The 18251-nt window shown below is 43.6% G+C and overlaps 1 protein-coding gene across 1 annotated transcript in view; it reads right to left on the bottom strand.

Annotated features, from left to right (window-relative positions):
• LOC129703105 (cilia- and flagella-associated protein 47-like) overlaps positions 1-18251 on the bottom strand; it is a 422488-nt gene that overhangs the window by 384955 nt on the left and 19282 nt on the right. Inside the window, exons 5-7 of the mRNA XM_055645303.1 lie at positions 10279-10504; positions 6921-7090; positions 1522-1661 (exon numbers count right to left, since the gene is read on the bottom strand). Coding sequence (XP_055501278.1) covers positions 1522-1661; positions 6921-7090; positions 10279-10504 — 536 coding nt within the window. The remainder of the gene's footprint in view (positions 1-1521; positions 1662-6920; positions 7091-10278; positions 10505-18251) is intronic.

The raw sequence follows: 18251 nt of genomic DNA, 5'->3' as shown, positions 1-18251 counted from the left end.
GGTCGCCATGGAAAAAAATCGTTATTTTTTTACTCGTAGGTTTAGTCATAGTACGTCGTAGTAGGTCGGCATGTTAGTCGTAGGTAATCGAGGGTAGTCGAAGGTAGTCATAGATAGTTTTCATCATAGTCGAAGGGAGGTCGAAGAAGATCGAAAGAGGTCGTCTTCACTCTCCACTATTCGGTGTCCAATTTTCCCAAAGTTAGTCGTAGCTAGTCGTAGCTGGTCTTCAACATAGTCGAAGGAGGTCGAAGGAGCTCTTCTACATAGTCGAAGGAGGTCTTCAACATGTCATTCTTTCAAACTCTTCTACACTCGCCAATTAAGTCGCCCAAGTGGGACAGCCCCTTAAGACTCCTCTGCATAACAAGGAGATGTGCTATGTATTGGATAAGCCGCTAAGCCCATTCTACATCTTTCCTCCCACATTCCAAATATGTACAGGTTTGTAAATTAATTGGCTTTTGTAACCTGTCCTGAGTGTGTAGGATATAAAATAGGGATAACACAGAACCAGTGTATGGGTGATCGGCGGTCAGCCAAAGGTATTTGTATCTCTAGACTAAACTAAACTAGATACCATTTGTACATGCTAATAAGAGATTTAGCATATTACTGGTGTTTTGAGACCTTGTTCATAAAACCTGTGAAATACCATTATCTGTAAAGATATATAATTTATGGTTTATAACTGATTGAATAAATAGTAGATGCATAAAAACCTAAAAAGTTGCTTTTGTCTTAAAATGAAATTAAGAAGTCATGATAAAACTTTAAAATTGCTTCAGTCATCTTTAAAAACAGGCAACTAAGGTGGAGAAAAGATTATCGTTAATTATATTTCAAACTAAATAAATATGCAACATTTTTTTGTGTTCATCAGCTGTTTTTTCAAAGATTTCCCACAATAGTCTCATGTAAATAAGTTTTTCCCAAAATCTAATTTAATACGACGAGTTAACTTTAAACTTCAACCTCTTGTTCAATCTAAACCACATACTATTACAATTACATCATGTATGCCTCTGGATTTAAAAAATAATATTTTATAATATCTGTTTTATTCTTCTTCTCCAAGGAGAATAACTTCCTATACGATTAAATTTACCTCAAGAGCAACATTCATAATTTCCAAACTGTCTCACAGTGTGCAGCTAAAGTTAATAGCCTTTAAATCATACTTGTGCCATAACTTAATTCACTTGCTATTGGCACTTAAATTGCACACCTAAGATACACAATATTAATCATATTGCTTGTCATGTGATATTAACAAATCAATGTGTTTGTACATTCATATAGCGGGGTGGAAGATTGCAACCTTAACATGGTCCACCCAGTTTTGACTAATGCAATCAACCCGAGGTGCACAAACAAAATATCAAATAGAACAAGTTGACCTACAACTTTAGGCTATGCATGCCATACGGAAGAAGAAGATTCATATCGCAGTATACCCTGCTGACATTATGATTATTTAATACATTTAATCAAATCAAGAAATCTAAAGTTGTTGTGTACCTTTTCTCCCATCGCTTTCATTGGATAATTTTTGCTGTGGTGGAAAAATATCACAGCTGCGCACAGTCTCAAATCTCACATAAAGGGCATACTCTCTGAATTTTGGTATTTCATCCTCTTTTTTGTGAAATTTTGTAGCACTGTAGGAAAAGTCAAAATTTCATTCATTAAAATTCAACCTGGGAGATGAATTTTCATCAAAACCGCCCAAGCAGTAATTTGGTGAATTAAGTTCCTTGGTCCAACCACCATTCATTTTTTAAATCAGCTGCATGAAAATTGGTCACTTCCACAATATCTTAATAACTCTCTCAAGTTTGCCAGCCAGTCAATATGAACTCTTTGTAACTGGCCTCATTATAAATATTTGAATATTTTAAAAACCATTGTGCCAAGTCAGCTACTGGTCAGAACGGCATCAGATAATAGGAAACAACTGATAACTGGTCCAACAGGAGTGATGTGACTTGTCAACCTATAGATATGTGACTCAGTCTAAAAGGGAACACATTTGAATTCACAAAGAATGGTCACGTTACATTCAATTTGTTCCATTAAAAAAAGGACAATCATCAGATTTTCAAACAATATGGCCAGGAATAATGCAAGCTTGTGTAAATGAATCAAGTCAAGAGTGTTTTATTGTCATATGTCCCGAAATGGAACAATGACATTTTTGCTTGCAGCAGCATAGATATATAAACATAGTACTCTGTAAACACCATAATAAACAATAAAATAAGTTCAGTGTAAATGTATATATATTTTAAAATAATAGTTCAAAGACAAAAACAGTGCTACCAATTCTCTGTAGTTCAGAGCTTATTTGGATGTTGCAGTGTTTAATAGCCTGATGGTTGTAGGAACGAATTTGCTTCTGAACCTGGACGTTAGTTTTTAGGCTCCTAAACCTCCTAATAACAGAAGTGAAATGAGAGTGTAACAAGGGTAGTATGGGTCTCTGATGATGCTGGCTGCCTTTATGAGGCAAGAATCTACAGACCCATTTGATGGTAGGGAGATCAGTATCCATGATGGACTGGGCAGTGTTCAATACTTTATGCAAACTTCTTCGTTCCTGGGCATTAAAGTTGCCGAACCCAGCTGTGATGCTACCAGTCAATATGCTCTCTACTGTACATAAGGTCAAAAGGTCATAAGGAATAGGAGTAGAATTAGGCCATTCAGCCCATCAAGTCTACTCCATCATTCAATCATGACTGCTATCTCTCCCTCCTAACCCCATTCTCTTGCCATCTCCCCATAACCTCTGATGCCTGTGCTAATCAAGAATATATCTATCTCTGCCTTGAATATATCCACTGACTTGGCCTCCACAGCCTTCTGTGGCAAAGAATTCCACAGATTCACCACCCTCTGACTAAAGAAATTACCTCCTTCCTAAAGAACATCCCTTAGTTCTGAGGCTATGACCTATAGTCCTAGACTCTCCCACTAGTGGAAACATCCTTTGCACTTCCACTCTATTCAAGCCTTTCACTATTCTGAATGTTTCAATCAGGTCCGTCCTCATTCTTCTAAACTCAAGTGAGTACAGGCCCAGTGCCGACAAACGCTCATCATAGGTTAACCTACTCATTCCTGGGATCATTCTTGTAAACCTCTTCTGGACCCTCTCCAGAGCCAGCACACTTTTCCTCAGATATGATGCCCAAAATTGCTCACAATATTCCAAATGTGGCCTTACCATCGCGTTATAGAGCCTCAACATTACATCCCTGCTTTTGTACACAAGCCCTCTTGAAAAAATGCTAACATTATTTTTGCTTTCTTTATTACCGATTTGACTTGCAGATTAACTTTTTGAGAATCCTGCACCAACACTCCTAAGAGGATGCTGTTCATAAACTTCAGTTCAGCCTTCAACACGATAGTCCCCACCAGACTGGCCGAGAAGTTACTGGAATTAGGGCTCAACACCCCCCTGTGTGCCTGGGCCCTGGACTTTCTCACCACCAGGCCCCAGGTAGTCAAGATGGGAGGGAATACATCAAAGTCCCTCACCCTGAGCACAGGATCGCCCCAGGGTTGCGTCCTCAGCCCCCTATTGTACTCCCTGTACACACATGACTGTGTGGCTAGGTTCAGCTCCAACTCAATAATCAAGTTTGCTGATGACACTGTGGTGGTGGGCCTGATCTCAGACAACGATGAGAGGGCCTACCGGGAGGAGGTGGCTGATCTAGCACTCTGGTGTCAGGACAACAGCCTCCTCTTGAACATCAAAAAAACTAAGGAGCTGATCGTGGACTTTAGGAGGGCACATCATCCGAGGACGTACACTCCATTGAGGATAAATGGGGATACTGTGGATAGGGTGAGCTGTTTTAAATATCTGGGAGTCCACATCTCTGAGGATATGACATGGACATCACACGCCGCAGCACTCGTGAGTAAGGCAAGGCAGCGCCTTTACCACCTCAGGCAATTGAGGAAATTCAGAGTGTCTCCGAGGATCCTCCAGTGCTTCTACTCAGCGGCTGTGGAAAGCATCTTGTCCGGAAATATTACCATCTGGTTTGGGAATTGCTCTGCCCATGACAAGAAGGCTCTGCAGAGAGTAGTGCGTTCGGCCGAACGCACTATAGGAACTTCACTCGCCCCCACTGCAGGAACAATACATCAGGAGGTGCAACTCCAGAGCCAATAAAATCATGGGAGACCCCTTCCACCCCTGCAACTGCGACAGTCAGGCAAACGCCTCCGTTACCATGCTGTAAGAACGGAGAGGTTGGGAAGAAGCTTCTTCCCAGAGGCCATTAGGACTGTAAACTCCTATCTCACCAAGGACTAACTTTACTGAACCTTTTTCCTTCCGCCCACAATATTTAATATGTAAAAGAATATGTGATTCTGTTTGTAGTTTGTTTGGTTGTTTGTGTGTTTGTCTTTTTGCACAAAGTACACGAGCATTGCCATTTTTCATTTCACTGCACATCTCGTATGTGTATGTGACGAATAAACTTGACTTGACTTGACTTGACTTAAACCTCTGATTTCTGGATTCAAACCCCATTTGGAAAAGAGTCTACGCCTGCAGAGGTTCAAGAGAGTATTTGTTGCAATACCAAATTTTTATAATCTTCTAAGCAAGTGGAGGCATGTAATCGGCTTTCTTTGATTGCATCAATCTGCTGCTTCCAGGACAGATCTTCAGAGACAGAAACAAAATGCTGGAGTAACTCAGCGGGACAGGCAGCATCTCTAGAGAGCATGAATGGGTGACGTTTCAAGTCGAGACCCTTCTTCAGGCTGAGAGACAGGGGAGAAGTCTAGAGATATAGAAGGGTAAGGTGTACAAATGACAGATCAAACAAGATGACGATAAGGAAATGTAGAATGGTTTATTGTTAGCTGAGGGGAAGGTAACAATGCGGCATAAGATTAATAATATTTAATCAGGAGGACAGTCAAGAATAGTCAAGAAAGATAGACTTGGCTATCCCTCAGTACAGAACTTGAGAAGCAGCTGTAAAGTTGTAAAGTGGGAAGCGGCTGTAAAAGGACAATGCTGCTGCGGGAGGGGGCGAAGAGTTCCTTTCACAGCGCCTAGGGAGTCTGGCCCGGGTCAGCACGGTCTGGGCTGCACAAATTGGATGGGCCTCCAGGGGTAAAGTTTCGGGGAAGGCAGGAGCGTTGAGAAGGAGGGGGTCGGGGATCATGCCAACAACTCACTCACTCACCGCTGTTGCGACTTTCCGGGCGTGGAGACACCGCATTGTGGCCGGGGAGGGAAGTAGCTCGGGTGGGTGCGAGCGGCTGCCGGGACCAGACAACAGAACCGGCCCCCACCTCAGAGCCTTCTGCTGGCCGGCCCGCCAGCCAGCCGCAGTGCCCTTCGGCACAGGCGCAACTGGTGGTTGGTGGATAGCTACTGGGCGGAAGGCTGGCAGCTCAGTCCCGGGCTCGCTCTCTCTCTCTCTCTCTTTCCCTCTCCCTCTACTAGTCCCGGGGCAGGCGACCTGGGCGCTACAGCCAGTCCCGGGGCTCGCAGGCAACCTGGACGCTACAGCCAGTCCCGGGGCAGGCGACTTGGGAACAGCAGCTATACCCGGGGCTCGCAGGCGACCTGGGAACAGCAGCTATACCTGGGGCATGCAGGCCCCTTGACTAAACCAAACCCTTGATTCTGTCCCACCATCCTTTTCTCAAAATTTAGCAACTTAAATTCGGGGTGCGGCTTCATTGCTGGGAAATACGGTAGTTGGATAACTAGGATGGGGGAGGGATGGAGAGAGAGGGAAAGCAAGGGTTACTTGAAGTTGGAAAAATCAATATTCATACCACTTGGTTGTCCAAGCAAAATTCAAGGTGCTGTTCGCCCAATTTGCATTGGGCCTCACTCTGACAGTGGAGGAGGCCCAGGACAGAAATGTCAGTATGAGAATGGGAGGGGGAGTTAAAGTCTTTAGCAACCGGGAGACCACGTAGGCCTAGGTGGACAGAGCGGAGGTGTTCAGCGCTTGGTCTCGCCGATATATAGGAGTCCACACCTGGAACTGTGGATACAGTAGATAAGGTATGAGGAGGTGCAAGTGAACATCTGCCTCACCTTAAAATACTATCAGGGTCCCTGGACAAAGTCGAGGGAGGAGATACAGGGACAGGTGTTGCATTTCCTGCGATTGCAGGGGAAAGTACCTGGGGGGAGGGTAATTTGGATGAGAAGAGATTAATTAACCAGGGAGTTGCTGAGGGAACGGTCTTTGTAGAAAGTGGAAAGGGGTGGAGATGGGAAGATGTGGCTTGTGATGGGATCCCGTTGGAGGCGGCAAAAATGTTGGAGGATTATGTGCTGTATATAATGACTGATGGGTGAAAAGCGAGAACTAGGGGGACGGCTTGGGAGAGGGAGAGCAAGATCGGCACAGCAGGATTCCGAGAAGGCCCATGTCAGGACTTCATCTATGATGGAAGAAGAGAATCCCCCTACTCTAAAGAATGCGGACATCTCGGATGTCTTAGTTTGGGACACCTTATCTTGGGCGCAGATGCGGCCTAGACGGAGGAATTGATAGTTGGTGATAGAGTATTTGCAGGAGGCAGGGAGCGATGAAGTGTAGTTTAGATAGCTGTGGGAGTCAGTAGGTTTACAATACTTCCCGCACCCATGCAGAACACACGGCGTTCATTAACTTCACTACTAATTTCCATCCTGCACTTAACTTCACTTGGACCATCTACCTTCCGTTTCTTGATCTCACTGTCTCCATCACAGTAGATAAACTATCGACTGACATCTATTGTAAACCTACTGACTGTACCCTTTAACATTATAATTTTGTGCACTTTTCAAAATAATATTAATCTATTGCAAAATGTTCTGTTAAAAGTACAAACAGAATTACTTTCAGTACTCTTAGAACCATTCAACTTACGGAAATTCCTTGGGGCTAAAGCACAGAGTAACAATGATTTCGCTGTATGGGTTCAGAATCCCTTCGCAAGGTTGACATGCAATCAGATCAGATGTATAAGCAGTTGGTCTGTAGTCTTCTTTCATTTTATCTGCCAAAAATGCCTCTGAACTCAGAGACAGATCTGTACCCTGTCAAATATAAGTAGTTTAAAAAGCAATTAAAACACAATTTCCGATAACATTTGTTCTATTGAATATCAAGGAAGCAAACAAATATATTTGCAGATATAAGGAACATTTTGATTTAAAGATATTGGTTACAAAATTAAGTTTATGGTGCTGTTTTATTTGGTGCAATTGATATAAGCGAGTTCGGTATTCTGAAAAACGCAAGGAATCATGGGATTTGTCAAAGGTTGAACGCTATAAATATAAATCAAACGAGTCGTTGCAGGTTCAGTGAGTATAGTTTGGGTCCGATTTTTTTACTTTTTCAGTGGGAGACGGGAGGGGGGGGGGGAGAGAGACCGGGGGAGTGGGGGGGAGAGACACTGGGGGGGAGGGGGGAGATTGGGCAGGCCAGGGGGGGAAGGAGAGACTGGGCAGGGGGGGAGACCAGGCGGGCGGAGGGGGAGACCTGCAAGCGCTGCCGAACTGCCACTGGACCGTCCCCGGTCTTCCCCCCCTACTCGAGTGTCACATCCCCCCACTCGAGTGTCCTATCCCCGCCCGGGTACCGACGAGACACCGGCCCCCAGGCCCAGCACGGAGAAGTGCCAACCCCAGCTCACCTCCGCCTCTCCCACCAGGCCAACCGACAGCCCGGACCATCAACACCAGCGGCCCCAGACCCACAGACAGCACCAACTCCAGCCCAACCCCTCTCCAACTCCAGAGGAACCCACTCCCCGATGGGCCACTATGGTATCAAGTGCCACTTCGCCCACGGCCTCAGCTGCTACCCCAAGTACAAGCCGTACCTTGCACACCACCGGCTTTTCCCCCTAGGGTACCCGCTACCACTTCATCCACAACCCCGAGGAGGAGCAAGGGCCCCGGCCTCGCCTCCGCCAGAGCACCAGCCTGGGCTCGGCCTCCTCCAGCCTGGGTTAGTCTGGGCCACGCTGCGGGCTGCAAACTGGAGTTGGAGCTGGCCCAAACTCTGAGCTTGGGGCTGGGCAAGGGAGGAAGCTGCTGCTGCTGCTGCCAGTACCACCATCCACAGTACCCGCAGCTCGAGCGGGCACCCGGCCTGCCCTTGGAGCCCGTCCGCAGACTCTCTCTCTGACTAGGATGACACCAGCTGCATAAGCTCCGAGTTGCCCAGTTTCGAGCAGGGCGGCAGCTGCCCATCTTCAGCAGGATTTCAGTGTCGGACTGAGGGGAGGGAGGTAGAGGTGGAGGGCTGCAGGACAGGCAGAGCCGAGCTGGAGCCAGCGGCTGCAGCACTGGCTACAAGTTCAGGACCGCCCCGCCAGTCCAGGGCCAATTCCGGACAGGGACGGGGCACCAGGGAGGTGACGGGAACGCCCAACAGCAACTCAACAGCACCTGCAACGACGCGGAGCAGACCCCGACTATGGACGAAACGCAAGCCTACACACAATACAGCACCACCGTTGCCAAGACTGTTTTATAGCTAGTGACCTATGACCTGGGCATGCGCAGTCGGAATACCGAACTCACTTATTGATATATGCTTCCAATTTGCTTCACAATTTGTGACTGCAAGTCATGGCCTCCAGCTAATTAAGAGGTGAAGTAGCATGTAGCATAAGTTAGTCACCAAAACAGATAGGTTATGATGTCAGTCCTGAGACGAGATGGATTCAATCACTGCACTGGAAAATTTGGCCACAATGATCCAGCTAATGCCATATCACGTATGAGGAACATGTCATTAAATATAGGAAGTAACTTCTCATATATCTTCTCGCCCATTAGCACCATTTAAATGGATTAAAGGGAGTCATAATTACTTATTGGAGTTATTCATGATAGATTGCCGTTAAGAGTTAACTATAAATAATTTGCAGTGATTCCTATTGTCAAAACATGCAAATTCTCTCTCCTTCAGTGTTTTAGTGCTAATTATATTCTCAACTGCTATGTTTAGCAAATACATTTTCCTATACTGCAGTTTATTTCCCAAGGGCTTTGACATAATGAGGTGGTCCCCAATGTAGGAAAACTCACCAGAAGAAAGGAAATGAGGAGGTACAGTGGAAGATAAGTACTCAACAGGATAGCTAATCCACAGGTTCAAGTACAGGTCCTACACATGTATCACAGTGAGGAGGTGGTGAATTAACATCTGACCCAAGTTATAGCCACAACTGTAGCTGCACAGCATACAAGGACAACTTTTGCAGTGGCTGTAAAAATAGCAGCATCCTTCAATTTCTTTGTCTCCGGTTCTTAACAGCATAATACAGGGGAGTTCATAAAGGTATCAATAAATGTAACATAGCAAAAACTGATAGTCATCAAATACCATTTCTGCTGTAACTATAGCATGTAGGATACGGCTAACTTAATCTGTTGGTGGAGAATAAAAGCTTGCTACTCAAATTCACATTGTTTATATATGTAGAACATTAAGCAAAGTTAATTCATTTGCAATAAATTGACCAGACTGCACAGATACGAAATTGGCATTGATAGAATAACCAGAGAATGTGGGAAGTGTTTTTTTTTTCAGACTGGAGGGGAGAAGACTTTGTGTTCCCCTGGGTCGATGCTGGGACGATTACTATGTTTTATTAACATTACTGAAGTAGACAGTAACATTTTCAAATGTTCACATGATCAATAGCAGTTTAGTAAATAGTAAGGAGGATAGCAGTAGACTCGTTGGGAATGTCTGAGAGACATTGATATTGGCATGAACATAGGCTGGCAGAGAAAAGACTTTCTCACAAAAATTACATAGTGTCAACCTAAAATTAAAAAGGCTAATGTATTTAAGTTTTTATTTGACCAATCATTCACTAAACTGAGATCACAAAGTTCATTGTTTATTGATCATAAAGTTCATGATTTATTTTTGAGTCCTCCTGCTGACATTCTAATACACTGTGAAGCACAGATGTGTGCAATGGACAGCTCTACCTACACCAGACCCATAACATTTCACAATACCTTCAGTCACTTATTTGTGAAACAAATTTGGAGATTTATATTACTCTAAATTAAATACATGTACATACATTCATATAGTCCATAATGACAATAAGGAACCATTTAATCAAATGATCAAATAACTAAAACTAAATACGTCAATATTTCAAATAAAAATCTCAGACTTGGTTGTAATTTGACTAAAAGTCAAATGCTTCTTCTGCAATTAAATATTACTACAATAACATTTTTATTACCACTTCAGATCCAACAGCATCATTTTCCATCAGTGTCACCCAGTTAATAGATTCAGGGCTGTTGTTATACACAAAAATTTGCTCCAGCTTTGAGGTTCCGTAATAGGCACTACCAAATTGAATGCATTCAAGTTTCTGGCCAGAAAAATCAATGAGTTCCAAAGTTGGCACAACAATATTTCCCTTAATTTTCACAACTGTATCGTCAGCATCTTCCAACCTCATCCTGGTAAGAGAACACAAAGAAATCAATGGAACTTACAGTGAAAATACTGTTTTTAATCATTAAAGCTCCCTCTCATCATTGCCCACAAAACAGAAATTCTCAAGTCTAATAACTGGATTAGCCGAATCCAGTCAGCAATTAGAAAGTGTGCCTAATAATTCAAAAGGACAAGAAAATATGCGCACATATCAACAAAAAAAATCAACAAAAAAATCGATTTGGTGCAACAACCAATTGAAACCTTATGAGCGTTTTTAATTGGTGCCAAATACACCATTTCACATGCAAATAACAAACTGATAGAGGGATTCAGCAGATCAGGCAGCATCTGTGAAGATAAAGGGCTAGTCAATATTTAATTGTTTTACATATTAGCATACAGATTTACATATAGTAAAGCAGTGTTATTTTGGACATCTTTAAAGATGAGTTTAAACCAGTGTTGATTTAAGTAATGACTGCACCTCTTAACAAGGAAATGTTCACTGATTACAACCTCTGCGGGAAATCATTTGAAAATATTCTTTACTATACCAAGGCCAGAACAGTTACCCTAATTTTTCTGACCTAGCATTAATGGAAGAGAATGAGAGCAGGGATAAAGAGCTGCTTGTTGTCCAACAAAAGTCTCCAAGAAGCCCGTGCTGCGCAAAAAAGAAAATTCCGCTGGGAATAAATAACCAGAGAGGTCATACAAGAAGTGATCTTAAAGACCAATTCGATTCACAGTCATGGGGAGAGTTGTGTGCCCAGAAGTGGATCACATCCTTTTTTTTCACATTCCATTGCAATTTTCACTATTTTCCATTATGTTAGATCGGGCCTAGCTGGTGGAGAATTTTCTCTTGATTCCCAATGATCTCTTGCTTCCTTACTTGGTCAAATGCTACTTTGAGGTTGAAGACGATCATTCTCAGTACCTCTTTGGAAATCCATATTCAGACTAAGTCCCCTACAACATTCATGGAGCTCAACATCATCTAGAACAAAACAGGCTATCCAAACATTAATTCCCAATTGCATGATGACAATAAAAACACCACAAACTTTCCAAAGGTTCTTTGCCTGCAGTTCCCAAACTCAAAATGTTGATCACCAAGGATAAAGTGTCGGAATGCAAACATCTGCAAGATTTTCCCTAAATAACAAATATTCTCAGTTTGAATTATAATCAGCATTATTTCATTTCTGTTGGATTAAAATTTGGAATTTATCTGTTAAGAGCAAACTGCAAGTACCTTAATCCAAAAGACTTTAACACTTCAAGAAGACAAATATCTTCACAAATACTATTAGGGTCAAAAAATATCCGCTGGCTTTGCCAATCGAAAATTGGATTTTCAGAACAATATGTGGCAATTATAACGGTTCAATCAAATGAACAAGGATAAAATGTAAAAAATAGTAAAATTAACATATATTTTACTTCGGAGTCACGTGAGTGACTACGTGAAGAACCCCGCCACGACGCATGTGTGCCATATCGCATCACGCTTGCGAAACGACATGCGGGGTGGAGAGTCCCCCGCAGCGGTAAGTTTGAAACCGCGACCTGCAGGTAAGTGATTTACTCTGCGGTAGTTTTGTCCCCGCGCTGTTTTTACACAGGGGGGGAAGCTGGACAAAATAGTGTCCACAAGTGCTGCGAGTAAAGCTGGCTGAGGAGGACCGCGAAGTTGCGGGAGCCAGCAGCAGCTGAAGGCACAAGCCCTGTAAGGGATCAGCTGTGCCGACATTTGGTCCCGCGCCTGCCAGAACACCACGGCCGGGCGGGAGACTATTCAAATGGGGCCGTCGACTTTTTGGACAAGTCGAAAACGGCAGGAGACGGGGTGGAACGACGTTCCCCCGCAGCGACAATTTTAAGTTGGACCTGCAGGTAAGAGCTGCGGTCTTTTTCTATTTTTACCATGCTAATTACAGGTGGAGAAACCAACGGGCTGCGACAAAGCTGGTGGGCTAGATGGGATCAGCTGTGCCCGATGTCGCCTCCGCACCGGCCAGATCCACTCCACAGCAGTAAGGACAAAGCTGGTGAGGGAGGACCGCAGAGCAACGGGCAGCCAGCTGCAGCCAGCGGCACTCGGATCACCGATAGTGGGATCTGCTGTGCCCGATGTCGCCTTCGCACCGACCAGATCCACGCAGAAACAAACAAGGTCGTGGACTCAGAGGAGTCCGACTTTGAACAACCGCGGGCGGCCAGCGACCGAGAGTGCTAGAGCCGGATGGAGCGGTGTGTGGAGCATTTGCTCCAATGTGACAATGTGCTCCGGGAGATGGAGTCGGGTCACTGTGGGCCCTATGATAAACCCACAGCAGTAACAGCAGTAACAAGAGAACCTACTGGACTAATAAAAAGGACTCCAACAAACACTACAGCCAAAGGCAGCACCCCAAGCACCCACCAGCAGAACTGGTGAAAGCTCGAAGGCCCGGTATTCAAAACATGAGTCTTTTTAGGCCATGACCCAGACCGGCCTTCTTGCGGGGACCTCCAACGCCAACCAAACCGAAAATCCAGACACCAGCGCAACAACAGCAGCGAAGAACCTACAAAAAGAAGTAAACCTGCCACTGGTAACTATGGAGGTAGGTGGGTCTGGTTCCCTACAAAATACAGGGAGCATGGAGGTTGGGGGGAGACTACACTCTTTTCTGAATGCATGGAGCATGTTAACAACCAATACTTACATCTTAAGCAGTATCCAGGGATATACAATAGAGTTTATACACAAGTACAGCCCTCCAGTTCAACATATACCGAACCGAATGTTCTGATAAAGAAAAATCAAAAGCGCAAGCTGAACTGGAGTGGCTTTACATAAAAGGTGTAATTGAGAAAACTCAACACGAACCATTAGAATTCGTGTACAATATATTTATCAAAAACAAAAAAGATGGTGGTTGTCGCATCACCATAGATCTGACAAAATGGATACCTTTGTTACTGCTAAACAATTAATTTCCAAAGGTTACTTCATGGCCAGCATCGATTTAAAAGATGCTTACTATTCAGTGCCTATACGAGGTGACCACAGATGTTACTTAAAATTCAACTGGATGGGCAACTTTGGCAGTATAAAGCACTGCCAAATGGTTCATCAGCCCCAGGCTGTTCACAAAAATTTTGAAACCAGCCCTAGCGTTTCTACGGAAACGTAAACACATGGTTATGGCATATTTAGATGACATACTCATTGTGGGCAAAACTTTGGAATTGGCCAAACAAACTGTAACAGCCACAAAACAGTTATTTGAAAAACTGGGATTTATTATCCATCCAGTTAAATCTAAACTAACGCCTTCCACTACTATGGACTATTTGGGGGTTTCACCATTGACTCAGTTCACATGTCGGTGACTCTGCCTAAGGGAAAGGCTAGAGATTTAATAGAGGCTTGCATAACCTCATTGACATCAGCAAACCATCCATCAGATTGGTAGCAAAGTAATTGGCAAATGGTGGCTGCCTTTCCAGCCACACAATTTAGACCTCTACATTACCAAAACTTACAGAGAGCAAAAATACAAGCTAAATGAATGCAGGTCACTTTGACAGACCTATGAAACTACCAATCAAGCTAAAATTGAATAAAATGGTGGATAGATAACATCTGGCTTTGTTCCAATCTAATCATTGTCAGTAACCTTTCTATGGTACTACAAACCGATGCCAGTGCACTTGGGTGGGGAGCCACCAATACCATCACCAGCTGTGGAGGTAGATGGACTGCTCAGGAGGCATCATTATTACTCACACTGGGCATAAACTACCTGGAAATGTTGGGTGCATTCCATGGCCTAAAGTCATATTGTACTGGATCATATCACCAGCATGTTAGACTACAGATAGACAATACCACCGTGGTAGCATACCTTAACCACATGGGTGGAAACAAATCGACATCATGTGACAATCTGGCTAATACAATTTGGCAATGGTGTATCCAGAGAGATATTTGGATATCAGCCACTTACCTACCAGGAAGACTAAATTTAGTGGCAGACACCAGGTCACGCAAATTTAATGAAAACACCGAATGGATGTTGAATAAAAAGTATTTGCTGATATTACAGCAAAATATGGAACACCAGATATCGATCTATTCGCATCCAGACTTAACCACCAGTTATCAAATTATGTTTCATGGGAACCAGACCCTGGGGCAGCGACGACAGATGCATTTTCGCTGTATTGGTGGGGGGGGGGGGGGGATTGTTTATTTACGTATTCGCTCCTTTCCTGCCTCTTCAGTCGGGTATTAAGGAAAATACAACAAGACTGCGTCTGGTATTGGTAGTACCCGATTGGCCTACTCAACCATGGTTCCCAGTGGTATTAAACATGGTGTTAGAACCATGTATCACCATCTCACATGGACCAGATTTATTGCTACATCCCGTAACAAGGGATAGCCACCCATGCCATAAACATTTGAACTTATCAATTTGTAGAGTTTTAAAAACACCTCTACTACAACTGGGACTGACGGACCGAACAGTGAACATGATCTCGGCGGCCCAAAGACAGTCAACCAAAAAACAGTATCTGGCCTATATCAGGAAGTGGGCGATGCACTGCCATAAAAACAACATCACCTACAGAGACATGAACATCCCGTCTGTTCTGGAATATCTGGCAGGCCTCCACTATGATGAGGGGCTCAGTTACAGTGCCATCAACTGCGCCAGAAGTGCCCTATCGATTTACCTATGGCAGGGGACAGAGCGTTACTCTGTTGGGACTCAACCACTGGTAACAAAACTTATGAGGGGAATTTTTAATACTAATCCCCCAAGAACCAGGTACTCCCAAATATGGAATGTAAGTATTATCCTGAAGATGCTCAGGAATTGGTCTGCAGCAACAGCTCTGTCCATACACAGACTGACATTAAAAACAGTCATGCTAATGGCATTGGTCACGGCACAGAGGGTACAGTCACTGCATAAACTAAGACTGGACAACATGACTTCCTCAACAGAAAATATTACGTTTCATATCTATGAGTTAGTAAGCAGAACAGACAGGGATCAGCAGGCCTCAATATACAATTAAGGTCATACCCAAACAGATGACCATCTGGGTAGACATCTGTCGTTATACATGGAGAAAACAAAGATCCTAAGAGGCAATGAGAAGGCACTTTTTGGTCAGCCACTAGCAACCACACAAAAGAGTGACGGTCCAGACCATCTCGAGATGGCTGAAGCAGGTGCTAACACATGCTGGGGTGGATACTAATATTTTAAAATCTCATTCCACCAGGGCTGCAGCTACATCGGCAGCGATACCGTTGGATGTACCAATGGACCAAATCCTCAAGGCAGCAGGATGGTCTGGGGGAAAAAACATTCCAATTATTTTACAATAAACCAGTAATGAAACCTGGAACGTTTGCAGAAACAAATTTAAGTTCTGTAAATTAATTTAAACCCATAAAAAGGGGTTATAAATTTGTGTTAATAAATTTTATGATTTCGATGTCGAATTCATGTCCAAATTATGTTAACACAATTCCTCCTACAGTCATCAAGGCAGACGTGATGCATGGACTCGTTTCCACGGCATGAAATCACAGAGCTTTAAAATCTTCACGTACTCACTCACGTGACTCCGAAGTAAAATAGTAAGATTAAACGAGAACTTACCAGTTTGAAGTTTGATCTGTATTTTATGAGGAGTTACGATGAGGGATTACGTGCCCTCCGCTCCCACCCTTGATCATATACTTAACTGGTATCTCTTCTCTAATCTTACTATGTTTAGTCATTACAGTTATCTGTGATTTCACACCGCTGCTTTGAAGAATGACACGCATGCGTCGTGGCGGGGTTCTTCACGTAATCCCTCATCGTAACTCCTCATAAAATACAGATCAAACTTCAAACTGGTAAGTTCTTGTTTAATCTTACTATTCTTCCTCCAACATAGTGGACTTCAGCTGCTTTTTTGTGTAAATATGTGACACTGACCAAGCCTATCATTAAATAAATCGATCGGGCTATGAGGGCATCACTAGCGCATGGTTGCCAATTTAATGACTTGCACTCAGTCCACCAAGGCTTGTTGGATCTCCCAGTTGCTAACTATGTTAACCCCTCTCCCCATTCCTATACTGGCCTTTCTGTCTATTGCCAGAGTAGAGGCCACAAACAAACTGGGAGGACAGCAGCTCATATTCCACTTGGGTAGCCTATAACTTAACGGTATGAACATTGAATTATTCAATTTTACTGCACGTAACTAACCTACAAAGAAAGTCTCCTCCCCTCTTTTCCACCCATTCAACCCCTTCTCTTCCTGCTGGTGGGCGGTGGAGAGGTGAGGGTCGGCAGAGTCGCTGGTGGAGGCCCATGGGGAGACTGGAATGAAGGTACATTTTGGCAGCAGCAGCATTGGTGGCCCAGGGGAGACCGTGAGGGTCGGCAGTCCATGGATGCTTCGGTGGTTCCAGGGAGGTGGTGACAGTCGGCAGTTTCAGTGGTCTAGGCCTGGGATTGACCGAGAAGGCGAAGAGAGTCGGAGAGGCGGTGGATGTTGGTGCCAGTCCTTGTGGCGGTGATGGAGTCCTGGGTCATGATGGTCGGACAGGTGGCATAGTCCATGGAGCCCCATGCCTTGGGCAATCGAGTTGAGGAGTGTCGGTGGAGGCACCGGTTTGAAGTTTGTGATCCTTAGTAGAGATCCTACAGTTGCTCAGGTTAGGATGATTTGTTGGTTCGTTGACTAATGTCACTTATTAAAATTATGGCATCAGTAGTCATTGACAATGTAAGCAATCTAATTAAAATGCAAGGGGATATAAAATACACTGGGACAAATAAATAAATAAAATCATCTGTATTTTAGGAACGGAACTCAAAATCCTGAATTTGATCCACATTAAAATGGGAAACATTGAAGACATCAAACAGTGCAAAGTAACTAAATGATTTACATAGAGGATAAAGGCAAGTGATTTTGATTTCCAAAATTAAAATTGTGGAAGTCATGGAGATTCCGAGATCTGGTGTGAAGGATAAGAGAGGCAGGGAAGAGGAAGGCAGCAGGTTGGAAAGGGAGGCAAATGAGTGAAGTTCAGAAACAAAACAGAAGATAGGCAATTGGAACCAAAGAAACAGTGATTCAAAGTCAGGCAGAGACATGGAGAGCTGGGAAGGTACCAATAAGCAATGTTAAAGTTGAAGAGACATACGAAGTTGGAACCAGGGACCAGATGGCAGGATTGATTACCAAAAGAGTAATTACCTAATTTTAATGCATGTGACCTTTTGGGTTAACACACAAAATGTTGGAGGAACTCAGTATCTGAAGAAAGGTCTTGACCCAAAACGTTGCCTGTCCATTCCTTCCACAGACGCTGCCTGACCCAATGAGTTCTTCCAACACTTTATGTGTTGCTCAAGATTCTAGCATCTGCAGTGTTTTAGGCTATTTATTAGCACATTTTAAAAATATTTTTTTATAATTATAAGGAAATACTTTTAATTCTACTTCTTTAGAAATTTGGCATATACTCACTGTAATTTAAAAGATTGAGAAGTGATTTGAGGGAACAATCCAGTAGAGATGATTAGTTTCGTACATATCCCTGATCCTTCTCCAATTTCTTATAGATTCTGTCCCATTGTGTTTATGTCTATCCAACCAATAAATCCTATTCTTAAAGCACTGGCCAGTAATCCTACATAAAGGAGTGAACTATCCCCGACCTCTTAATATAACTCTATTCCATTTGTT

The sequence above is a fragment of the Leucoraja erinacea genome, chromosome 13 (assembly GCF_028641065.1).
Source record: "Leucoraja erinacea ecotype New England chromosome 13, Leri_hhj_1, whole genome shotgun sequence".
NCBI lineage: Eukaryota > Metazoa > Chordata > Chondrichthyes > Rajiformes > Rajidae > Leucoraja > Leucoraja erinaceus.
The sequence above is the reverse complement of the archived record's forward strand: the minus strand, read 5'-3'. Positions and strand labels throughout refer to the sequence as shown.